The sequence below is a fragment of the Salmo trutta genome, chromosome 11 (assembly GCF_901001165.1).
Source record: "Salmo trutta chromosome 11, fSalTru1.1, whole genome shotgun sequence".
Lineage (NCBI taxonomy): Eukaryota > Metazoa > Chordata > Actinopteri > Salmoniformes > Salmonidae > Salmo > Salmo trutta.
In genome coordinates, this window is record NC_042967.1 from 3922545 (window position 1) to 3949024 (window position 26480).

At 43.1% G+C, this 26480-nt stretch overlaps 1 protein-coding gene across 1 annotated transcript; it reads left to right on the forward strand.

The window, feature by feature from the left end:
* LOC115202103 (LON peptidase N-terminal domain and RING finger protein 1) lies at window positions 1–26255 on the forward strand. Its single transcript, XM_029765987.1, has 11 exons — window positions 1–770; window positions 9492–9607; window positions 14146–14268; window positions 16603–16818; window positions 17086–17314; window positions 17875–18092; window positions 18315–18436; window positions 18784–18942; window positions 21108–21270; window positions 21747–21899; window positions 24168–26255. The coding sequence occupies exons 1-11, from the start codon at window positions 128–130 to the stop codon at window positions 24324–24326; spliced, it is 2301 nt and encodes a 766-aa protein (XP_029621847.1). The 5' UTR covers window positions 1–127; the 3' UTR covers window positions 24327–26255.
* Window positions 26256–26480: the final 225 nt, after the last annotated feature.

Genomic DNA, 26480 nt, shown 5'->3' on the forward strand with positions numbered 1-26480 from the left:
ATTTTTACGTAACAAACGGGTGTAGACCTGTATGTTGCCAAGTCTCTACTGGCACAGAAGATAGACACGTTGTTGCTATGGCTGAACACATTTTTTAAATACGTTTATAATAATCGGTATACATTGTATGCCGATCATCTATCCTACAATGTCGGTCCAACACCCCGAAGGAGAGGACGCCGTCGAAGAAAGAAAAGGATTCTTCATTGAACCAGAATACGACTGGGACGAGGAGCAGGACAATGTAGACAACCACACACTTATTTTACAAAAAGCCGATGCACTGGCATCAGAAAACCGTCTCAAAGAAGCCATCTATGTTTACTCGATGGCCTTGAGATATAGTTCTGTAGGGCCGGAGCAGATGAGCACTTTAGTGGATTGTATTCTGCGCAACTTTAAGAGAAAGCTGGGAAAGGATGAGGCGCTTTCGGAACGAACGCCACACATTATTGATAACGCCGGGGAAGAGGACGTTTTTGACTGCCCGAATTGTCATAGATTTCTAGGCGAGCCCGTGACTATCGGCTGTGGACATTCGTACTGTAAAAGATGTTTACAACATCAGCTGCTCTCCAAATGCAAGCTGTGTAGCGAGGTAGGAGGCAGGCCGACGGAGTTTAAAACGAATGTGATTCTATTCGGACTTTTGGAAAAGTGGTTTCCCGAGGAGCTGAAAAGGTCTCGAGCTATTAGTGAAATTGAAGACCTGTCTAGAAGGAAACATTTCGAGGAGGCCGTATCGCTAGCGACAGATGTGATTGAATCTGGTGAGTGTGGGGGGGGGGGGGGGGGGGGGGGGGGGGGGAGGCTTGTGGAGACCACCAATCACTTCGCATCCTTGTTTTATATGCTAAGATGAGACGTTTAGGGAACCTGTCAAAGCATGAAAACAAAGTGTTATTTTAGTCATTCCCTATTACTATTTGTGGTCTTTATTATCGAAGAGTAGGGAAGGGGAGTTCCACTGACCAATATTACGGGTACCCGCTTGTCATGTGTCTGTAGGTCCTTTGGCTGCGTTTACAGGCAGCCCAATTCTCATCTTTTTTTTTCTTCACTAATTTATCTTTTGACCAATCAAATCGTGAAAAGATCTGATGTGATTGGTCAAAAGACCAATTAGTGAGAAAAAAAATGTCAGAATTGTGTTACCTGTGAGAACGCAGCCTCCGTGCCACTGACGTAACTAACCCCTGTTACGAAATGTCGTAAGTTGGGCATGCGCACAAGCAGCGAGTTTCATAAGGCAGGTTGTGAGATGGTGATGGGTTTGCCAATCAACAATGTTATAACGTTTGGTCCCCTCTCAAATGTTTCCCGAATTCCGAAAAATATACAACAAAAAAAAAGGCTAAATGTGCTGCCAGATCAAGGCATGACGATGCAGTTCACGTGATTGCATTTCCACATAACAAACGTGTTTATACCTGTATGTTGCCAAGTGTCTACTGGTACATAAGACACCAAAAAGTAAAAAGTGCAGAGTGTCAACGCAATACAAAGTGACAGCACGGAAGTCTATAGTCATTGCTGTAGGCTATGTCTAGATACCTTCAATTATTAGATGCCTTGAGGTTTTAATGACACCAGACATACAATTAGTAATACTTAAAATATAAATACCTAAGAGTTTCCTGAAAGGTAATTGACCGAAATCTGTTAAATTATCCGAATTCCATTTTGTTATGTTTTTTCTTCTGTGAGCTCAGTGCTGTTTCTTTAGAGACATTAGATCAAGCCCAAACTGTGCTTTGTAGGGAGTTGTAGTTTACATTAGGCCAATATTTTACATAGTTTAGTGCAGAAGACATCGTAATTAACCACAAATGGGCATAATCCATTGCTCGTCTACTTGTCCAGTCTTTGTTTCTTCAGATGCATTAACACAAGCAGCCCAATTCGCTAATAGATTTCTTGACCAATCAGGGCAGCTCTGAAAAAGAGCTTGACGTGAAAAGATCTGATGTGATTGATCAAAAGACTAAGTGGGGAAAATATCAGAATTGGGCTGACTGTGTGAACGTAGCCTTTAAGGCCTGCTACTTTAGGATACTGTTTGGCAGACACCTGAGACAGAAGAATGCGCGATCGAGAGGGATAGAGACCAGTTGCTTCGCGAGGTATCTCTACCTGAAAATGAGATGACTTGGAATGAAATAATAGTCATCAAATACAACTAATTTAATATACACAACTTAAATATTTGATTAAAGTAATGTGAATAATTTATGGTTAATAAGTGATAAGCAGTAATGGGCAGTCACTAACATCATGGGACTTTTATTCATTGTTTTATTCTATGTTGTTACAGCATTCAACCCACATAGTGCATTTAATGTTAACAATAATAGTTGAAACCAACATTTTAAAAAACGCAATTATTTTTGTAACAATCGAACCGAACCGGACTCAAAATCTCACCTTGACAGCCAATTATTCTTGGAAAATAATTCTAAACTCGATCAGATCAACAGTTACAGATGCTAACCAAGGCAATGCTCTCCGTAATGTGAAGGCCTACTCCGGAATTCTAATGGCACCTATGTAGATGCACGTTATTACATCGAGCAGTATTGTAACGACCCTGGGTTTATAAGCGCGGAAACTGCCTGTTCATTACAGTATGCTTTGCACAACATCATGCTACATGCAGGCCTAGCATGTCACGTCAATTCTTATTGAATGATCAGAGCGAGAACCTGGAGAAAAAATTTGGCAAACAATCTCTTGTAATGTTGACCTCACAATTAGACCAAATTATGCAGAGGTTGTTTCATTAGAATATGTTTATATATATATATATATTGTAGAGGTCGACCGATTATGCTTTTTCAACACCGATACCGATTATTGGAGGACCGAAAAAAGCCGATACCGATTAATCGGTCTATCTTTTTTTTTTTATTTGTAATAATGACAATTACAACAATACTGAATGAACACTTATTTTAACTTAATATAATACATCAATAAAATCAATTTAGCCTCAAATAAATAATGAAACATGTTCAATTTGGTTTAAATAATGCAAAAACAAAGTGTTGGAGAAGAAAGTAAAAGTGCAATATGTGCCATGTAAAAAAGCTAACGTTTAAGTTCCTTGCTCAGAACATGAGAACATATGAAAGCTGGTGGTTCCTTTTAACATGAGTCTTCAATATTCCCAGGTAAGATGTTTTAGGTTGTAGTTATTATAGGACTATTTCTCTCTATACGATTTGTATTTCATATACCTTTGACTATTGGATGTTCTTATAGGCACTTTAGTATTGTCAGTGTAACAGTATAGCTTCCATCCCTCTCCTCGCTCCTACCTGGGCTCGAACCAGGAACACATCGACAACAGCCACCCTCGAAGCAGCGTTACCCATGCAGAGCAAGGGGAACAACTACTTTAAGTCTCAGAGCGAGTGACGTTTGAAACGCTATTGGCGCACACCCCGCTAACTAGCTAGCCATTTCACATGGGTTACACCAGCCTAATCTTGGGAGTTGATAGGCTTGAAGTCATAAACAGCGCAATGCTTGAAGCACAGCGAAGAGCTGCTGGCAAAACACATGAAAGTGCTGTTTGAATGAATGCTTATGAGCCTGCTGGTGCCTACCATCGCTCAGTCAGACTGCTCTATCAAATCATAGACTTAATTATAATATAATAAACACACAGAAATACGAGCCTTAGGTCATTAATATGGTCGAATCCGGAAACTATCATCTCGAAAACGAAACGTTTTTCCTTTCAGTGAAATACGGAACCGTTCCGTATTTTATCTAACGGGTGGCATCCCTAAGTCTAAATATTCCTGTTACATTGCACAACTTTCAATGTTATGACATAATTACGTAAAATTCTGGCAAATTAGTTCGCAACGAGCCAGGCGGCCCAAACTGTTCCATATACCCTGACTCTGCATGCAGTTAACGCAAGAGAAGTGACACAATTTCACCTGGTTAATATTGCCTGCTAACCTGGATTTTCTTTTAGCTAAATATGCAGGTTTAAAAATATATACTTCTGTGTATTGATTTTAAGAAAGGCATTGATGTTTATGGTTAGGTACAGTCGTGCAACGATTCTGCTTTTTTCGCAAATGCTGTTCCATATACCCTGACTCTGCATGCAATTAACGCAAGAGAAGTGACACATTTTCCCTAGTTAAAATAAATTCATGTTAGCAGGCAATATTAACTAAATATGCAGGTTTAAAAATATATACTTGTGTATTGATTTTAAGAAAGACATTGATGTTTATGGTTAGGTACACGTTGGAGCAACGTGTACCTAAGTGATTATATGCAACGCAGGACAGGCTAGATAAACTAGTAATATCATCAACCATGTGTAGTTAACTAGTGATTATGATTGATTGATTGTTTTTTATAAGATAAGTTAATGCTAGCTAGCAACTTACCTTGGCTTCTTACTGCATTTGCATTACAGGCAGGCTCCTCGTGGAGTGCAATGTTAAGCAGGTGGTTAGAGCGTTAGACTAGTTAACCATAAGGTTGCAAGATTGAATCCCCGTGCTGACAAGGTAAAAATCTGCCGTTCTGCCCCTGAACAAGGCAGTTAACCCACTGTTCCTAGGCCGTTATTGAAAATAAGAATGTGTTCTTACCTGACTTGCCTAGTTAAATAAAGGTGTAAAAAAAAAATACAATCGGCCAAATCGGCGCCCAAAAATACAGATTTCCGATTGTTATGAAAACTTGAAATCGGCCCTAATTAATCGGCCATTCCGATTAATCGGTCGACCTCTAATATATTGTATACTATGGTAATATACACTGTATGCTGTTGTAAACATAAGCGCAACAGAAGCTATAGCCTGCACAGCATATCAAACAAGCAAGACACAGACAGGCAGTCATTGCAAACATTTGCTAAACAGGAAACAGACTGCTGGCTATATGGCAGCATAACTATAAAGATTACATCACACAAACGCATTGTTTTTCCCCAATGCAATCTGTAGACTGCATCTTGCTTGTGCTACGCTAATATCCATTACAACAGAATGAGAAGGTTGTAACGTAGCCTTCATATATATTTTTGGAAAGTTTGTTCAAATCGCAGCTGTGAAAAATATGAGCCAGAGACATATAGCCTACATCATCATATCAATCAAATTGGTTGAGTGTTCAGAAGAGGGTAAGTAAAGAGAGAACCGTGAATGTGGGTGTAAAATAACACATGCGCAGAACATGATTCGGATCCTCAGATTTGAGAAATACGTTTCCAGAGGGGCGGGGGGCGAAAACTCCGTAGCCTCGGCCATATTATGTCACCTCCAAGACCCTTGTCCCTCTGTCACTGAAGATAACTCATCAAACTGCACAGGCTCCCCTCTCTCTTGACATTAAACCGATCTCACTTGTTATTAAAGGGGTTACAAATTATACATTGGCCAATAACAAATATATGAGCACTTATTGCATATAAGTGTAGCCTAAAGCTACTTTCTTTGATTTGCCTCTAATTGAGCGCAAAGAACATTGTTAGGTCTGGAGGTGGAAAGTTATGCCCTTATCTTTCAACATTGTTTAAGGTGGAAATGTTGGCAACTGTGAGACACTGTAGCAAGTGTAAGAGCCCATAGCCAGTGTGGCACTTTGGGCCAGCTAAGGACTTTGCCTAGGTGACTTTGGTTTTGGGGCCCAGACGTGTGACACAGTTGCAGTGCCAACGCTGGTGGCACAGTCAGTCACCGCCGCAGAGCGGCAAGAACCAGACTAGAGGTGCCACCGCTATGACATCACTGTATCTGTCTGAGACTTGCTGCGCTGGCCAAGCCTGATGCGCATAAGCTAATATGGAGTAATTCCACTTGAAATGAAGTGAATTAATTTAGCTGCCACACTCATAAACACTCATAATAATAATATATATTATTTTTATGAGTAATATATATATATATATATATATATATAAAATATAAATAAAAAATAATATATATATAAAATATAAATAAAAAATAATATATATAAAATGTTATATATATATATATTACTCATGGGCTCCCTGTGGCTCAGTTGGTAGAGCATGGTGTGTGCAACGCCAGCATGGTGTGTGCAACGCCAGGGTTGTGGGTTTGATTCCCACGGGGGGCCAGTACAAAAAATACATTTAAAAAAAAAAAATGTATGCATTCACTACTGTAAGTCGCTCTGGATAAGAGCGTCTGCTAAATGACTGAAATGTAAAATAATATATATATATATATATATATATATATATATATATATATATATATATATTACTCATAAAAATTATAGAATTTTTATGAGTGTGGCAACTAAATGAACACAGGGAAAGCACTGTAGACCAGGTTAAGCTGCCCAGCTTTCAGCTGAGGTCATATACTAGGCCTATCTGGTCTTCTATGATGAATGTTTAAAATCATGTGCGTTGCTGGCAAGACAAGAGACACTATGGCATCTTGTTTGCAGTTTTTGGTGCAAGATGGGCCTCTGTGATTCTCTGAGCCTGCAGCTGGAAGTGACATGTCAACAAAACACACAAGGGTTGCATCTCCATAGTTCCTCTCCCAGTCTCCTTTCCATCTGGGCCCCAAAACCAAAGTCACCTAGGCAAAGTCCTTAGCTGGCCCAAAGTGCCACACTGGCTATGGGCTCTTACACTTGCTATATATATATATATATATATATATAAAAACATTTTTTTTTACTAAACAATCTTTGTAATGGAAAAACACTTACAGTGCAAACTTAAATGACTACATCCACACAGAAAGTATGTAGAAAATATAATTGACCTACATACTTGTTTTATAATATAATCTTTGACAGTCAGGTAGAATCTAACATGTCCAAAATGTTGAATTTAGGAGTATATTTGGTATGGCTGGATTACTGACATGCTACGCAGGGTATATGCCCAGGGTTCCCGATTGGGGTCCCTGATGATTTTGTTATAGTGTTTGAGCATAAGAACACAGAAATAGCCATGTCAAAATGCATAGAATTTCCGGAAATTAGCTTTAACACTGCAAAAGTTTCTTTCAGCTTCATAGAAACATTTATAGAATTGCCGGATGCTTCTCTCTGCCACCAATTCTGGACTGATTTAAGACACCTTCCGGACCAATGTCATGCCTTGGATCATTCATAGGACTACTCCTTGACAGGATTGTCACAGTATTCACAGACCCCCAGTGTGCGGTCTGGAGCGTGACGTCACGAGCTCTGCTGGTTGGCTACGGCGTAGCAAAAAGCCCTGGTCTGCCCTAGAATGTAATTTAAGATTGCGAGAACAGACCACATTTTTTTAATGGCCATTTTTTGGGCTCTAAAATGTGTTTATTATGATCAAGTTCGATCCCCGCAGTAAATTCTTTAAAAGTTTGCTACCAATCAAGATATTTAGTTAAATAGTGTTCCGTTCTGACTACTACATTTGTCACGTGCTGACACAGACCAATCAAGGGCCGGCAGGCTACGAGGTAGCTCGCACCCACGCTCATTGCACGTGGTATTCACGTGGTTGACTCTCTCAGGCAGGATAAAAACGACTACTTCGACCATCATCCTTTGCTAGTTACGGCCACTTTGACCATGATCCTTAGACGTTTTTTGGTGCCATTCAGCCCCATTCAGCAATATGGCGCGCTTCAAATTCAAATTTTTCCGGCTTCATGCGCCATCAGGAGTTTCCCGTACAAATATGTGAATGACGTACAGTTCATTCTGAAAGTATTCAGAACCCTTCACCTTTTCCACATTTTGTTACTTTACAGCCTTATTTTAAAATTGATTTTTATAAAATTCCCTCATCAATCTGCACACAATACCCCATAATGACAGAGCGAAAACAGTTTTTTAGACATTTTTGCAAATTTATTGAAAATAAAAAACTGATACCGTTTTTACATAAGTATTCAGACCCTTTTCTATGAGACTCGAAATTGAGCTCAGGTGCATCCTTTTTCCATTGATCATCCTTGTGATGTTTCTACAACTTGGACTCCACCTGTGGTAAATTCAATTGATTGGACATGATTTGGAAAGACACAGACCTGTCTATATAAGGTCCCACAGTTGACAGTGCATGTCAGAGCAAAAACCAAGCCATGAGGTCAAAGGAATTGTCCGTAGAGGTCAGAGACAGGTTTGCGTTGAGGCACACATCTGGGGAAGAGTGCCAAAACATTTCTGCAGCATTGAAGGTCCCCAAGAACACAATGGCATCCATCATTCTTAAATCGAAGAAGTTTGTAACCACCAAGACTCTTCCTAGAGCTGGGCGCTTGGCTAAGCTGAGCAATCGGGAGAGAGGTGCCTTTGTCAGGGAGGTGACCAAGAACCCGATGGTCACTCTGACAAAGCTCCAGAGTTCCTCTGTGGAGATGGGAGAACCTTCAAGAAGGACAACCATCTTTGCAGCACTCCACTAATCAGGCCTTTATGGTTGAGTGGCCAGACGGAAGCCACTCCTCAGTAAAGGCACATGATAGTCCGCTTGGAGTTTGCCAAAAGGCACCTAAAGGACTCCCAGACCATGAGAAACAAGGTTCTCTGGTCTGATGAAACCAAGATGGAACTCTTTGACCTGAATGCCAAGCATCACGTCTGGAGGAAACCAGGCACTGCACACCTGGCCATTACCATCCCTTACAGTGAAGCATGGTGGTGGCAGCATCATGCTGTGGGAATGTTTTCAGTGGCAGGGACTGGGAGACTAGTCAGGATCGAGGGAAAGATGAACAGAGCATAGTACAGATAGATTCTTGATAAAAACCTGCTCAGGACCTCAGAATGGGGTATAGGTTCACCTTCCAACAGGATAACGACCCTAAGCACACAGCCAAGACAACAAGTGGCTTCGGGATAAGTCTCTGAATGTTCTTGAGTGGCCCAACCAGAGCCCGGATTTGAACCCGGTCAAACATTTCTGGAGAGACCTGAAAATAGCTTTGCAGCGACGCACTCCATCCAACCTGACAGAGCTTATAATAAAATAATGGTGTGCCAAGCTTGTAGCGTCATTCCCAAGAAGACTCGAGGCTGTAATCCCTGCCAAAGGTGCTTCAACAAAGTACCGTGTAAATGGTCTGAATGCTTATGTAAATTTGCGAAAATGTCTAAACCTGTTTTTGCTTTGTCATTATGGGGTATTGTGTGTAGATTGATGAGGGGGAAAAAACGATTTAATCAATTTTAGAATAAGGCTGTAACGTAGCAAAATGTGGAAAAAGTGAAGGGGTCAGAATACTTTCCGAATGCATTGTAAATGCTATCACAATCTCCTGGTTTTAATATCTTTAGGTCTTCATGTCCGTGTTTGACATGCATCCTTTTATGGATGTAACCTAAGCTCTCATTCCGTCATCATTTGCATATTTCACCCTGGAGTTATGGTCATCTTCGGTGACAGATCCACAAATATTTGTAAAATGGCCGTAAATGGTCTGTTTTTAATCAAATAATCTGTCTCTCCTCCTTTATCCTTCTCTCCTTTTTTTCCGCAGATCCTGGGGATGAGGCGGTGCGGTGGTCACGGGTCAAGGCCTACACCGGGCTCCTGCAGTACCGATTGGCCCTGGAGGACGCTGAACTCTGTCTTAGCTCCACCCTCTCTGCAGAGGTAGGTTACTGGACCAAACGGGGGGGAAACTGTGTGTTAAGTTCAGTAGGCACAAGTGGGGGAAAAAAATATTGAGGAAATTAAAACAAATGTTGTTATTGGAGGTTTTAAGTTTGCTGAGGTCCTACTTCATTCACTTGTCAGCTCCCCGGCACTATCATTATCCTTAGTTCTTACCCAGGCACCCTGTGGCACTTTAAAACAGTAGAAGTCTACAGCTCCGGTTATATCCTCCACGCTTTACTACACCGTGTGATGCGTCATGGAGGGAAAGTGGAGGCTGATTAGAGGCTCAGCCAGGTGTTAGTAAGTCTAAATGGGTTAGCAGGCCATCCTGAATATGAACCGGTAGGATATATTTTACGACGTCTTAGCGCTAAACAGCATTGTTCAATATGTCCTCTAATTCTATTTTTAAGTCTTGATAAATGATAATAGAATATTACTGTATAACCTTCTATACCGTTAGACATGTTGTCTGTGTATCAAAGGTTGATTCGTTTTTCCTTTACATAACTTTTTTTGATACAGGGTTCAGAGCCTCATTTGGGAGATGTGCATTTGTTTGTTACACGTTTGGTCACACTTTCTTTTTACTGTACCTTGAGCTATTTTAAATGGTCTAATGCAGATGTTTTATCTTAATATCAAATCATTTCTGGGTAACAATTAAGAATGTTACTGTGATTGTTTTCAATTTAAAAATGGTCCAAAATAATAAAATAAAAAAATAGATTCTTAGGAAAGAGAAAGCAAGAATTTTGCCAAGACTGTCTGGGAGTGGTCTGAGTGGGGAGGGGAAAAACAAGCTGTTATTGGTAGAGAGGTTTGGAACTTGCTTTGTTATTGGTCTATTAACTAATTTACCACCTGGTGATGTCAACAGGCAGGCCAAAACTCCATCCCACCAAGGCTGAAATTTCAGGCGGTCTTTTCAAACAGCTCTTACACTAAAAGGGAAATATCATAATTTTCATAATTCCACAGTATTATTCCAACCTCAGTGTGGAAATATACAGTGGTGTCTGAAATTATTGATACCCTTGATAAAGATGAGCAATAATGACTGTATAAAATAATTAAAATGCTTAGCTATATCGTATGCGCCAATAAATTGGGAAATTATATTATTTTATACTAATTGTCACGTTGTATAAATGATTGGAGACAGGAGCAGGAATACGTAAAATTGGGTTTTAATACTCCACCCAAAAATACAACATGCCATGAAAGGGGACGAAACCCAAAACAAACACGTATACAAAAACACAGGGAAGTAACCCAAACAAAAGAGCGAGGTTAAACCTCTAATAAATACACGGGACGAGACCCGTAACAATACACGGGACGAGACCCGTAACAACACACGGGACGAGACCCGTAACAATACACGGGACGAGACCCGTAACAATACACGGGACGAGACCCGCAACAATACACGGGACGAGACCCGTAACAACACACGGGACGAGACCCGTAACAACACACGGGACGAGACCCGTAACAACACACGGGACGAGACCCGTAACAACACACGGGACGAGACCCGTAACAACACACGGGACGAGACCCGTAACAATACACGGGACGAGACCCGTAACAACACACGGGACGAGACCCGTAACAACACACGGGACGAGACCCGTAACAACACACGGGACGAGACCCGTAACAACACACGGGACGAGACCCGTAACAACACACGGGACGAGACCCGTAACAACACACGGGACGAGACCCGTAACAATACACGGGACGAGACCCGTAACAACACACGGGACGAGACCCGTAACAACACACGGGACGAGACCCGTAACAATACACGGGACGAGACCCGTAACAACACACGGGACGAGACCCGTAACAACACACGGGACGAGACCCGTAACAACACACGGGACGAGACCCGTAACAACACACGGGACGAGACCCGTAACAACACACGGGACGAGACCCGTAACAACACACGGGACGAGACCCGTAACAACACACGGGACGAGACCCGTAACAACACACGGGACGAGACACGGGACGAGACCCGTAACAACACACGGGACGAGACCCGTAACAACACACGGGACGAGACCCGTAACAATACACGGGACGAGACCCGTAACAATACACTGGACGAGACCCGTAACAATACACGTGACGAGACCCGTAACAACACACGGGACGAGACCCGTAACAACACACGGGACGAGACCCGTAACAACACACGGGACGAGACCCGTAACAATACACGGGACGAGACCCGTAACAACACACGGGAGGAGACCCGTAACAACACACGGGAGGAGACCCGTAACAACACACGGGAGGAGACCCGTAACAACACACGGGACGAGACCCGTAACAACACACGGGACGAGACCCGTAACAACACACGGGACGAGACCCGTAACAATACACGGGACGAGACCCGTAATAACGAGTACACAATACACTCGGTACGAAAGCCGAAACCACAAAGCGCAGGTACTCACAAGACCAACGGACATGGGAAAAAATAACAAGACAATAGTGAACAGAGGGCACATATATACAATTGCCAATCAGGGGAAATGGGAGCCAGGCGTGCGTAATGAAACAGTTCAGTGACGCCTAGAAGGCCGGTGACGTAGACCTCCAGAGCTGGTGCACGGAATGAGCAGCAATACCGGGGAATCCGTGAGACTAACGCAATTGCTTAGAGAAAGAGATTTTGTTTAACAAATAATATTTCTCAAAAGGTAACGGTCACAATTATTGAGACCCCTAAATGACCTTATAAATAAAGTAGTCAAAGTTCAGTATTTGGTCCCATATTTGTAGCGCGCAATGACTACGTCAAGCTTGTGACTCTACAACCTTATTGGATGCATTTTCAGTTTGTTTTGGTTGTGTTTCAGATTATTTTGTACCCAGTAGAAATGAATGGTAAATAGTCTATTGTGTCAGTTTGGAAGGACTTTTATTGTAAATAAGAATAATATGTTTCTAAACCCTTTTACATTAACGTGGACGCTACCGTGATTACAGATAACCCTGAATGAATTGTGAATAATGATGAGTGAAAGTTACAGTGGGTCAAAGATCATACCCGCAAGACAAGCTAACCTCCCCTGTTATTCTTAATGGTGAGAGGTTAGTTGAAGAGGTGGAAATATATAGTTGGGGATAAACATAAAGGCCCAAGCTAGGCTAGAGCAAGAAAGGTCTACCCAAAAGGGTAGACCTTTTATTTAAATCTGTATTTCCCATAACTGCGGATTTTGTTGGTAATGTGTAATTTAGCAAGCTAGACTAGAGCAAGAGTCATGCCTCTCCTAGAGAGAAGACGAACTGGTTCAGGACCAAAAAGGGGTTAGGAATTTTTTGCAATGTATGTTAATCCTATTCAGTGAAGCCTGAAAAAACTGAATTGATGTTGAGTGATTCAGGTCAATGTTGACTCGTGTTGTCAGCCTACCTGCATTGTGTTCTTACTGGGGTCTCTCTCTCTCTCTCTCTCATATCTCTCTACCGTTCTCTCTAGCGGTTCACCCTCTGGCTGTCGCTCAAATGAAATGCAGCGACGTAACCTATCTCTCCCTCTCTCCACTGGAAGTCTTGCACTCTTTATAACCCCCCCATCTCTCTCTCTCTCTCTCTCAATTCAATTCAATTCAATTCGCTTTATTGGCATGACGTAACAGTGTACATATTGCCAAAGCTTACTTTGGATATTTACAATATAAAAATAAATAAAAATGGGAATCAAAAATTGTCAACGGGACAACAGTAACAACAAAAACCAACGGTCAATATAACCATACATTCAACAATAACAATAATCATACAGTTGAGGACATGTGCAGGTTTATTGGTCTGTCAGACACTGTCCCTCAACTTATGGCAGGCAGCAATGTAGTGCGCTGCCAACCCACAGCTCTCTGCGTCCTCCCCCAACAGGACGGGTAGCCTATCCTCATCAGAGAGGTCTTTGAAACCTTGAATAAGGGTTTCAAATTTGGGGAAATAACACTCTCTAATTGTTTTATATTTTTGACATTTTGTCAGGAAATGCAGCTCCGTCTCAGGTTCTGCTGTTGTGCAGTGGTTGCACAGCCTTTCCTCTACAGGGAGCCAGGTTTTCCTGTGTCTACCCTTCTCAATGGCAAGGCTGTGCTCACTGAGCCTGTACTTTGTCAAGGTTTTTCTAAGGTTTTGATCAGTAACCATGGTCAAATATTTAGCCATAGTGTACTGTCGATTTAGGGCCAGATAGCACTGCATTTTGCTTTGTGTTTGTGCTTGTGTTTCCCAATAAGCAATGTAGTTTTGTTTTGACTGTGTTGTAATTTGGTTTATTCTGATTGATTGGATGTTCTGGTCCTGAGGCTTCAGTGTGTTAGTAGAACAGGTTTGTGAACTCAGCCCCAGGACCAGCTGGATGAGGGGACTCTTTTCTTTGCTCTTTTCTTTGCTCTCTCTCTCTCTCTCTCTCTCTCTCTCTGTCTCTCCATCTCTATGTCTCTCTGTCTCTCTCTCTCTCTCTCTCTCTCTCTCTCTCTCAGGGTTTCTACTGGAAGGCCAAGGTGCTCCAGGACATGGGCCAGGTTGACGACTCGTTGCAGGTTTTCCTCCACTGTCTGGCCCTGGACGAGGACTTCACACTGGCCAAACGAGAGGTGGAAAATGTGAGAGAAGGAGTGATGTTGTTGTTGAACTCATTTGCTTTGGCAATGCTTTGGTCTTCCTGGAAGCTTTGGGACTTGACTTGAGTGCAAGGAAGCAAGGAGATATTGTATCTTCTCAATGTCTTTCCATACTTTGTGAAGAGGTTGCTCTGTTGAGCCAAACTTCCTCTGTGTGTATCAGTGATAGACCCCCCCCTCCCCCCCGATCCTGGGAACATGCAACCCTGACAATCTCTAGGCCTATCACTAATTGCAGTGCCTAACTTTATACATGTATAAATACTGTTTTTTTTATCTCCAGGAATGTTTGAAGTCTAGACCCCCTTAGCGCCGTAGTCTGTTTCATAAGAATCCAGGCGCTCTCTGAGTTCCCCCTTTCGTCTTACTTAAGCCAAGTGTTTCCCAGCACTGATTTGCTTACCATCCATGAAAAGGAACACTGTGCATTCCTTCGCTAATAGCCTAGCGTCGGCTAGCTAGGTTATTATCCTCAGCGTTGGCCTAATGGAATTAAGCCCTTTGGCGCTTGCGTGAGAGATGGAACCTATCGGGCTGACAGCGGCCTTAATTAACAACCAAATCACGTTATTCGCAGAGAAAAGCAGCTGTTTTTGTGGCTGACGGACAAACGCGTTGACGGTGATTGTGAGTTATGCTTCCGTGATGAATCGCCTGTCAGACTGAGGTGAAGTTCGGAGCGCAGTAAAGCGTATTTCTTTTTTTGTTGACACCCTGTTGAATAAGAGTTGGAATGGGCATAGTTATGCCTGTCCATCGCTTTGCCCTTCTTTTTGGTTCCATTTATTTACCTAATACCACTTGTATCTATTTGGTAGGTGCTCTGAAAGTACTTGGTAACAGTTGAGACTTTATGTTATTCGTTACAATTGAATCCCCGTGACGAAGAAGTAAGTCTTGGGTAGCAGTTATTTATGCTGTATTCACTAATTACCATAGTGTCTCAGTTAAAATAAAGCGTTAAAAATATTCCTCCCCCCAACACAACATCCCAGCAAAGACTCCCATGTTTTTGAGGTTTACTTTCCAGTGGGTCAGCCCTTGTGACTCTCCCCTCCTGTAATGACATTAACCCCATTGGTCAAAGGCTTCATCCTAAATGGCACCCTTTCCCTATTGACCAGAGACCTATGGGGACTTTGGTCTATGGACTCTGGTCAAAAGTAGTGCGCTATGTAGGGTATGGGGTGTAATTCGGGACTAAAACAAAGTACTGTGACGAAGCAGGGTGACATTTACATTACATTTACATTTAGCATCTTTACATCTTATCCAGAGCGACTTACAAATGACATAAGTCATAGGCGCTGTGGACCGTTGTCCGATCACAATCGCTGACGGGGTCTCCGAGGCTATGTGAAGTGTTAGGGTAATACTCTGGATGTGAGAAAGTAGGCCTGCGTTACTTTGATCGTGTCGTCGATGTGTGGATTTGCATTCTTGTTGTTTCACTCTTTAAGAAGAACTTTGATTGGTTGAGTAGCTGAGTGCAAATGGCTTCTCTTTCTGCTCAAGAAGGGCATTGTCTGAAGCCTGTTTGATTGAAAAGAGCTATATGGGATTGTCTGTGTGATGTTTGTGTCTGTGTGCTTCAGCAAAGCTGTGTTTCTGTTTTCTTTAACTCATATAATACAATCAGTAGCCTACATCACAAGGTCCTGAAAAAAATGGGCTTAAAACAGTCTCCTTTTAAATGCTGATGGAAACACAAATTCCCCATCTTGTGATCCTGGATGGGCACCAGGTTAGCAGATGCAAAAGTTGGACATTCTGTGTGTCTGGGAGTACAGCGGAATGGATGTGGATTAGATAGATTTATATGGATTGGAACGGGGCCCGGGTGTTCGTCAGCATCTCATAACATGTAATGGACTCTGAGAGAGCGAAAGAAGGGGAAACACAGAAGATAGAAAGGGAGAAAGAGAAGATATAGGGCCTAGAGGAGGAAATGAAACATTGATATATAGGATGAGAGGGATTGGGTGGAAGTAGAGTAACAGAGCTGGTGCAACAACAAAACACATATTTCTTATCTACAAGTGAACTTTACTGCAGATTTAACCTTTTGTTTTTGACGTCAATCATGTTATTGTGAAGCCAAAGGCATATTTCCACATTGTGTGGACAAGTACATTTTTCTACATCTAAATCCACATTGGTGCCAGGAAGGCAGACTTGACCGGCTGGCCAGTGGTCACCCCCAGTCTAGGCCAGCCACTTTCCTGCATTTAAGTGAACTAGGCTCCTGTTCTGCCATTTTTGGCCGATTTTTATCCAGTTGGACTGCTCTTATGGCTAACGCAATGTGTACCACAGATACTGTGCGACCTGCTGTCTCCGGCCGGCGAGAACGTGAAGGTGGGTCTGAGGGAGACGGCGCAGAGCACATCGCCTCACCTGCGTAGTAAGATTTTGGTAGCGGATGCCGAGGCCAGAGCCCAACAGCATCAGGCCGAAGCCAAACACTCTGCCCTGCACCAAGTCCAGGCTCGCACCTCCTCGGCACACCCCAGCACCGACGCACAGCACGAGGTACGCTAACTGGACAGTGTGCTTGATACAGCCCTGTAGGCCGTCATTGTAAATTAGAATTTGTTCTTAACTGACTTGCCTAGTTAAATAAAGGTCAAATAACAATCCCTGAACCACTAGGGTGCCTTCAAAGTCTCCAAAGTCAAGTATGTTTTGATATGTTTTTGATGTTTGTTCAGTTAAAATGCATCAACAATGTCTAACAACCCTTTTTAACTTTCTAATCCTCTCTCTCGCTCCTCTTCCTCCTCCTCTCTTTCCGTCCAGAAACCGGGTCGCTCAGGGAGCCTGGAGCGTTCGGGCCTCAGCCGCGCTCACTCGATGCGAGCCCACGGGCCGGGTCTGGGCGGCGTGGATGAGGGTCTTAAACGTGTCTGCTCTGCACCCCAGCTGGGGGACCAGGAGAAAGGCATACTGCTGAAGCGGAAGCTGATGTTCTCCGAGGGTGGACCCCACGTCGTCTACAACCACGGGAACAAGCAAAAGAAACAAGGAGGTAGGAATCAAGACTGCTGCTAGTATGTCGTAATTAAACACAGAATAGTTTAGCTCAGGGATCATCAACTACATTCAGCCGTGGGCTGTTTTTTTATTTTCTTGAGCGGATGGTCGGGGGGGGGCCCGAATTGTAGACTGCAAATTGACTGCAAGAAGCCCAAATGGATATAATGTCTGACTAAAGCATAACTATTTCAAACCTTGCTTACATTTGTATAGGATCATGTTTTTTTTTTGGTGGGGGGGGGCTCAGAAAACTTTGAGGGCCAAATAAAACCACCCGTGGGCCGAATTCAGCCACCAGTTGGGGAACCCCTGGTTTAGCTTGAGTGCTGGCTCTTTCTATTATTTTAAATGTGATTATTCCTGGGTTAAAGCAGCTAAAATATGGATTCCCTTTATATTAGTTGCCTAGCCGCAACCGCCACAGTACCAATTAGCAACGGTCCCATTAGCCATTGCCAGGTACCTTGTCTGTGTCTGTGTTTGTATGCGTCTCTCTGCGTACTTGGGTGTGTGTGTGAAGTGCTTGACGTTCTCCTGTCGCTTCCTCTGTAGTGGCCTGTGGTGCGTCGAGCCAGGGAGCCTCAGCCCGAGCTCACAGAGTCGTACCCAGAGACCTACTGGACCCCAACGACCTGGAGTGTTCCCTCTGCATTAGATTGTTCTACGAGCCAGTGACCACGCCGTGCGGTCACACCTTCTGTAAAAACTGTCTGGAGCGCTGTCTGGACCACACTCCCCAGTGTCCTCTCTGCAAGGAGAGCCTCAAAGAGGTAAGAGGACACTACCCCCAACCACGACCAAGCGCCTGCTTGTCCCTATATAGTGCGCTATTTTTGAAAAGTGGTGCGCTGAATAGGGAACATGGTGCCATTTGGGACGAGGCCTAAGACAATTAACTTGGGGAAGACATGGCCTCAAAAAGAATGACATGGCCTCAAAAACAAAACCTTAATCTTCTCTCTCCCCCCCCCCCCTACCTAACCCCCCCACAGTATCTGGCAGCCAGGAAGTACAAGGTTACCGGTGTGCTGGACCGAGTGATAAAGCAGTACCTGTCTAAGGTGCAGTCGGAACGGCAGAAGACTCACCTGGAGGAGACCCAAGAGCTCGCAGAGTGAGTTGTCCTCCTGCCATATCATTCTGACATAGAATTAAACTAGAATGCCCATTCTGGTAATTGTATTGCTATGGCTTCCGCCTTCTCTCTGAACCCTTGTCTTTCTTTTTCCCTGGTTGTTCTACTTTTTCTTTTTTAAATGAATGCAGGAGAAATCATGCAAAACACACACAGCAGACAGGTTCACCTAATGTTAGCACTGACCGTTAGATGGAATTCTATTGATCTATTTTTACTTCGTCTTTGGAATGCGTATGTCACATTTGAATCACTTCACCTGTGAGAGATGCTGGAGTGTCTTAGCATCATTCCAACTCTCTCTCTCTCCCTCTCTTTCTCCGCAGCCTGATGAAGAAGGTCCCCATCTTTGTGTGCACCATGGCCTACCCGACTGTGCCTTGTCCCCTGCACGTCTTTGAACCGCGGTACCGCCTCATGATCCGCCGCTGCATGGAGACTGGCACGCGCCAGTTTGGGATGTGCATCAACGACGCTCAGAAAGGGTAGGCACAGTGGCAGGCAGAGTGGCAGGCAGAGTGGCAGGCAGAGTGGCAGGCAGAGTGGCAGGCAGAGTGGCAGGCACAGTGGCGGGCACAGTGGCACCCGATACAAGCACCTGCTCAGATAGGCCAGCACGCACACATTTGCAAATAAAACACTCACTCAAATGCACACACACACACCATTCTGCTGCGCACTAATGCGTCACCTTCTGTCACCTCACCCTGGAGAACTAATTAAAACTCTGTTACTCCCTGTATATGAGAGAGAGAGACAGAGAGACAGAGAGAGAGACAGAGACAGAGACATAGAGAGAGGACAGGGCCTGCGGAATTATGAAAATACTAGCTAATAGGATTTTGACTGAATATAAAATCAAATCCAACTTTGAGCATCCTCCTGATGGAAAAAGACAATTCAAACATTTCATGAGATTTAAGCATATATATGCTAATATTTACGTTTTTCAAGATTCCTTAGGCTACTGTACCTTCTCACAAATGAGTTGAATGCTGACGTTTGACTTGACTATGCAATGGCATTTGGTTTATAGAAGCAGGTACCCACGTGCCATCTCCTCATTGGTTATACCCATGTGGGTGACTGAAAGACGAAATGTTTTGCCGGTTGTCTTGGTAAAAGTGTAGATGCCAATCACCATATAAGTTCAAAGATGAAAAAGCCTGGAAGGAGGAGATATGACTAGAAATGATTCGGTTGGCCGTTTTATGTGTGGATTAATTGTCGGAGTAGAGGACCTTGTGCATTTCCGGTAAAATAACAACTCAATGTTTATATCCCAGGACAAATTAGCTAGCAACAGCAAGCTAGCTAAATAGGACAAATTAGCTAGCAAGTGCAAGCTAACTAGCTAAATTGCCATACATGTTTAATGCTTTTCTACCTGTCCCCAAATTAATGTAATTGGTTCAGAGTTTGTTTTTTGATATTTTAACCTGCGTGTCGTGATCGCGTTTGGTGTGGGGGGACAAAATAAATGTATGCACGATGGCACACGCGCGCAGACGACGACACTGATTTCCCCCCCCCCCCCCCCCCCCCCCCTCCCATTGACAAATCACTGCAATTGACTGCCTACAATGAGCCGGTACCTTTTCACAATGCTTTGAATGGCTGTCTGATTTGACTATGCAACAACCATATGCAATATATTTGTGGTCTTTTTTAGCTCAGTTGGTAGAGCATGGCGCTTGCAACGCCAGGATAGTTGGTTTGATTCCTGGGACCACTCATACGTAAAATGTATGCAGGCATGATTAAGTCGCTTTGTATAATAGCGCCTGCAAAATGTATATATGCAACTTTAACAATAATAAAGCGCTGCTCTGCCTTAACAACGCTATCAACAAGGCAGGTCCTACAGGCCCTGGTTTTGTCACACCTGGACTACTGTTCAGTCTAGGTGCCACAAAGAGGGACTTGGGGAAAATTGCAGTTGGCTCAGAACTGGGCAGCACGGCCGGCCCTTAAAAGTACACGGAGAGCTAACTTTAATGACATGCATGTCAATCTCTCATGGCCTAACGTGGAAGAGAGATTGACTTCCTCATTACTTGTCTTTGTAAGAGGTGTTGACAAGCTGAATGTACCGAGCTGTCTGTTTAAAATACTAACACACAGCTCTAACACCCATGCATACCCCACAAGACATGCCACCAGAGGTCTCTTCACAGTCCCCAAGTCCAGAACAGATTATGGGAGGCGCACAGTACTATATAGAGCCATGACTACATGGAACTCTAGTCCACATCAGGTAACTGATGCAGCAGTAGAATCAGATTTAAAAAGCAGGTAAAAATACACCATATGGAACAGTGGGGACTGTGAAGTAACAAAAACATAGGCACAGACACATGCACACACACACATGATAACATCCGCACTATACACACACATGGATTTTGCGTTCTAGATATGTGGTAGTGGAGTATGGGCCTGAGGTCACGCACTTAGTGTGTTGTGAATTCTGTAATGAATGTATTGTAATGTTCTTAAAGTTGTATAACTTCCTTAATTTTGCCAGACCCCAGGAAGAGTAATGGGGATCCATAATAAATTCAAATTTAGAAATAATCACCATTTGCAAATCACCTTAAAATGACTATGTGATTACAACAAACAAAAATTCTGAATATTCCCGTTTCAGATTTGTGGACTACGGCTGTATGCTGATCATCCGGAGCGTCCACTTCCTCCCAGACGGGCGTTCCGTGGTGGACACCATCGGAGGGAAGAGGTTCCGGGTGCTGACCCGCGGGATGAAGGACGGGTACTGCATCGCCGACATCAAGTACCTGGAGGATACCAGGGTAAGAACCCATGTTCGGATGTTTTTACTTTAAGGAGAGTTTCTGTTCTTTGTATTTTTTGGTAATATATTTGGTTATATTTTTTTTTTGTAAAGAAAGGATTACAAAATAATACAATAAAAAACACAAAAGCATAGAGAAAATTATATTTTAATCCATTTTCCATTGGTGTGAATACCTTGATGATAACTCCCACTCACAAGTTTAGCACAGCTTGAATTAGCCTAACATTTTAATTTGAATAATCTACTTTTTAGTCCATTATTCACCCTTTGATTTAAAAGGTCTCATGTAAAAACAAACTTGTATTTTAGTTTATCAGAGGCCATCCGTTAATGGATTATGGATTATGTGTGGTGTTCTGGTGAATGCTACACTGTAATGTATGTCGTTTTCATTTTCATGTGACCCCTGCTTTCAAACCTAATGTCCCTCTTGTATGGTTAAGATACATGGATTGATTGATTGATTGACAGGTGAGCGACAGCGAGGAGTTGACACAGCTGCAGCAGCTGCACGACGCCGTTTACGAACAAGCGCACACCTGGTTCCAGAACCTCAAGAACCGCTTCCGCAACCAGATCCTTCAGCACTTCGGCGCCATGCCCGAGAGAGAGCCCGACATCCAGGTGAGCTAAGACACAAATCTCTTCCCCGGCATATAGTGTTCCCCCCCCCCCTTCTCCAGGGTCATTCATTAGGGCATACTGTAGCAAAACTATTTGCAACAGAGTATGAATATTATTGTTTCTTATTAGATAAGTTCAGTTAGTCCCTTGCCGTTTCAGGCTTTCTTCCAGTGTCACTCGCGTAGCAATATAATCTATTTCTACGGTTGCTCCACTGCTCTAGAAGGGATCATTGTGGGCAATTCTTAACTGATCCTCTGGAGGAAGGTGTTATGTCACCTTCCTTCAGAGTGTCCTTACGACAACCCCTCACCCTCTATACCACACACACACACACACACACTATCCAATGGAGGCATAGCATTTTTCATGGAAAATTTGGAATGGTACAGTTACAGTGGCGTGCGAAAGTATTCAACCCCTTGGCATTTTTCCTATTTTGTTGCCTTACAACCTGGAATTAAAATGGATTTTTGGGGGGGTTTGTATGATTTGATTTACACAACATGCCTACCACTTTGAAGATGCCCATTCTTCAACGCAAAACCGCTCCAGCTCCTTCAAGTTGGATGAGTTCCGCTGGTGCACAGCAATCTTTAAGTCATACCACATATTCTCAATTGGATTGAGGTCTGGGCTTTGACGAGGCCATTCTAAGACATTTAAATGTTTCCCCTTAAACCACTTGAGTGTTGCTTTAGCAGTCTGCTTATAGTCATTGTCCTTTTTTTCTTTAAGCAATGGCTTTTTTTCTGGCCACTCTTCCGTAAAGCCTAGCTGTGTGGAGTGTACGGCTTAAAGTGGTCCTATGGACAGATACTCCAATCTCCGCTGTGGAGCTTTGCAGCTCCTTCAGGGTTATCTTTGGTCTCTTTGTTGCCTCTCTGATTAATGCCTTCCTTGCCTGGTCCGTGAGTTTTGGTGGGCGGCCCTCTCTTGGCAGGTTTGTTGTGGTGCCATATTCTTTAAATTTTTTAATAATGGATTTAAAATGGTGCTCCGTGGGATGTTCAAAGTTTAGGATATTTTTTTATGACCCAACCCTGATCTGTACTTCTCCACAACTTTGTCCCTGACCTGCTTGGAGAGCTCCTTTGTCTTCATGATGCCACTTGCTTGGTGGTGCCCCTTGCTTAGTGGTGTTACAGACTCTGGGGCCTTTCAGAACAGGTGTATATATACTGAGATCATGTGACAGATCATGTGACACTTAGATTGCACATAGGTGGGCTTTATTGAACTAGTTATGTGACTTCGGAAGGTAATTGGTTGCACCAGATCTTATTTAGGGGCTTCATAGCAAAGGGGGTGAATAAATATGCACACGCCACTTTTCCGTTCAGATTTTGTTTTTAAACAAGTTATTTTTTTCACTTCACCAATTTGGACTATTTTGTGTATGTCCATTACATGAAATCCAAATAAAAATCAATTTAAATTACAGGCTGTAATGCAACAAAATAGAAAAAACGCCAAGGGGGATTAATACTTTTGCAAGGCACTGTATATAATTGGGATAATGTGTGGTTAGACCCTGGCTATATATGGAGATACTAGGATTAATGATGAGTGTCTGGGGAGGAACCAGAGTCAAGATTAGATTACATTCCCGCAGCTTGTGTTTGTGCGTGCGTGTTTCTAATAAGAAATGTTTTGTCATACCTGTGGTATATGGTCTGATATACCACAGCTTTCAGACAATCAACATTAAGGGCTCGAACCACCCAGTTTATTACAAACAACATGTAACTCTGACACAGCGACATCCAATAAGTGGCAGATTAGGTTGAGGCTGCTTTGGATGCAAGCTAATTCCCCACGTCAGTCATTGTCTGAGATTCTTGGCTCAGTTATAGAACAACCCATTTAGGATGCCGACTCTAGATGAGTTACTACATCTTGTAGATCTGAAGCGTCTCCATCATGTCTGTCTGACGTAAGGCATGTACTGAACTCCGTCTGACTCGCTAGCCTCTACTCTCAAGTTCCTTTATACGTCTGAAATGACTGAATAGGTGTATCCAACATGGCAATTATTCCACCTAGTCTTTCAAATGGCAAGGTGAAGTCGTGATGATACTGTTTAAACCTATCCAATCACTTTTTTTTTTTGCACTGTGATCCCTTTAAAGCCTTTTGAATTCTTCTGTGGCCCAGCAGAAAAACAATAGCCAACAAGCCATTCTCTGTCCATTGTCAACCCATTGTTTTAGGTGAGTGATATCATGTTTCTGGTCAGTGCTATCCTTTCCTCCTCCTCTCCTCCAGGCGACTCCCAACGGTCCGGCTTGCTGCTGGTGGCTGCTGGCCGTGCTGCCCATCGACCCTCGCTACCAGCTGTCGGTGCTTTCCATGACCACGCTGCGCGAACGCCTGGTCAAGATCCAGCACATCCTCTCCTACCTGCAGAGCATCCCCAACGAGTAGAAGAGTAGAGTTCCACCCTAACACAACTACTTCTTACTCCCTGGTTTCGGGCACCATGTACCTACATACCACATAAAACAACAGACACCTAGGTCTCCCTCCGTACATCGGATTTCGCTCTTTATTACTGCTGAGGCGTCCCCCACAAGACATCCATGAGACGTCAATGAGACATCTCCCTGAGAGGACAGAATCACACAGCACTTCTAAGACACCAGCAAGATCCCAGTCACATAAGCAGCTAGCTTTAGCAGCACGACAACTACCACACACCAGCTAGCTACATCGGCGAGAAGCCACAGACTGCTGAGATAATCGGACAAATTCTAAGAACTGGTTCTCTCTCTCTCTCTCTCTCTCTCTGTTTCTCTCGCTGTCTCTCTCTCTGTCTCTCTCTGTCTCTGTCTGTGTGATGTTGGTGAAAACAAAAAAAGGCCTCTCTGTCTATACTCAACAGTGGCACCAGCCACCCCTGCTACTGTCAGCTTGGTTACCTGAGAGAAAGAAAGAGAGAGAGATTGGTGAAGAGATGTCTCCGTTGTCTTGTCTACTCAAGACTACCCAAGCAGCCTCGCTGTCTCTATTCGGCCACTGTTGATGGTAGAAGGGAGTGTGTATGTGTGTGTGTATGTGTGTTTGTTTCTATGGGTGGGCTGTGCTTCTGTGCAAATCCCAAATGCTGAAATTGAGTCAGACAGAGAGAGGGGGTGGGTGGATGAATTGTAGAAGGTTGGTGGTAACAAATGGAGGGAGGGGGTACCAGAATTGTTTGTGTACTACAAAGCCCAACAAGTGGGATGGTGCAGCCTTACAACAACGAAAACAAAAAAGTGTGAATCTTACTCTTCTGAGCATTAAGCCCCTCTCTGTCACTTCACTATGTCTACTAAATGCACAACTTCCTTCACCTCTGCCACCTGGCGGCAGTGGACCCTGGTGAAAAAGAGAGCTTCCCCCTTTTTTATTAATGTCTCCAAGTTTTTACTTTTTCATCCATTTTTTGGTTTTCTTCCAAGACTACAGAAAGAAAACCCTTTTGGCAGCCATTTTGTCCGGTCTGTAGTATAGCTACAGATGTGGGACTGTGGTCTCGCAATGCTCCCAACTTCTGTTCTCTTAACAGTTTTTTTTCTTAGCTGAAAACAAGGCATAACTCCAAAAAAATCCAGACTTCCAATATACGTTACTCTGCGTTTTTGTTTTTGTTGTCGTTTCTCAGTGGATACGGAACCTCTTGAATCCCGATAGCTTAGCCTTTGATTTTTCATTAGGGATGTTTCCCATTCCGAGTTATCGATTCTTGAGAGAAACCTCAAAGTCATCCATGTGACTCGAGTGTTGTATTTCCTGTCTCTCTTCTAAACCAAAAGTTCCAACTTGCTGTTTAAATTCAATGTAAACTGAAGTAATTTTTAAGGGCAGATATTTAAATATATATTTTGACAGTATGTTTGTATGTACAAAATCACAAAAGGGGAACTTGCAATATTTTGACACAGTGAAAAGGAGAAAGAAACAACACTATACAATTATCTGTGTTCAGCACTGCAAAGGTTAAAGGTCACCCTGTTGTTAAGTAAAAAGCAGTCGCCTGCCTTTTGTCAGAAAAAAAGGACTAATGTAGGTGAATATATCTATGGTGGTCGATTTCCCAGACAAATTTTTGCCTTATACCATTTTAGCATTTTGCTTTGAATGGCACAATGTGACGTCTTGGTTAGCATTCCTTTTGGTACTAGTAATTCTATTTGTGTTAATTATTTGTCTTTTCTTCAGCTGCCTCATGGCCCAAATCGTTCACGGTGTGTATAATGTATGTCAAGTTGCGACTTTCTTTCGTTTAAATCATTTTGTTTTTGGACAGATGCTTTTTTTCTCGAATGTTTAAGTTATCAGTTTTCAATAATAAATGAACTACATTTTTTTCACCTTGAAGCCTCAAGTGGTATTATGTTAACGTATGGGTATGGACTAAATGTAACCCATGAATGTAACCCATTGTCAATGTAACCATCCGATCCCAGTGTTATGCATCGGGTGTTACGTCATCTGGAAATGATTGGTACATTCAGTACAATCTTTTCAATTGGTTGTTTCGAATGTTTCCACAAGGTGGCGACATAGACTCACCACTGCTATGTAAGAGCGATGTAA

Excerpts from the sequence above, each read along its gene's own strand:
- LOC115202103 (XM_029765987.1), top strand. The coding sequence starts at position 128 with ATGCCGATCATCTATCCTACAATGTCGGTCCAACACCCCGAAGGAGAG. Across the intron at positions 18,093-18,314 it reads GCAAGGAGAGCCTCAAAGAG|TATCTGGCAGCCAGGAAGTA; the intron begins GTAAGAGGACAC and ends ACCCCCCCACAG. Across the intron at positions 18,437-18,783 it reads GAGACCCAAGAGCTCGCAGA|CCTGATGAAGAAGGTCCCCA; the intron begins GTGAGTTGTCCT and ends CTTTCTCCGCAG.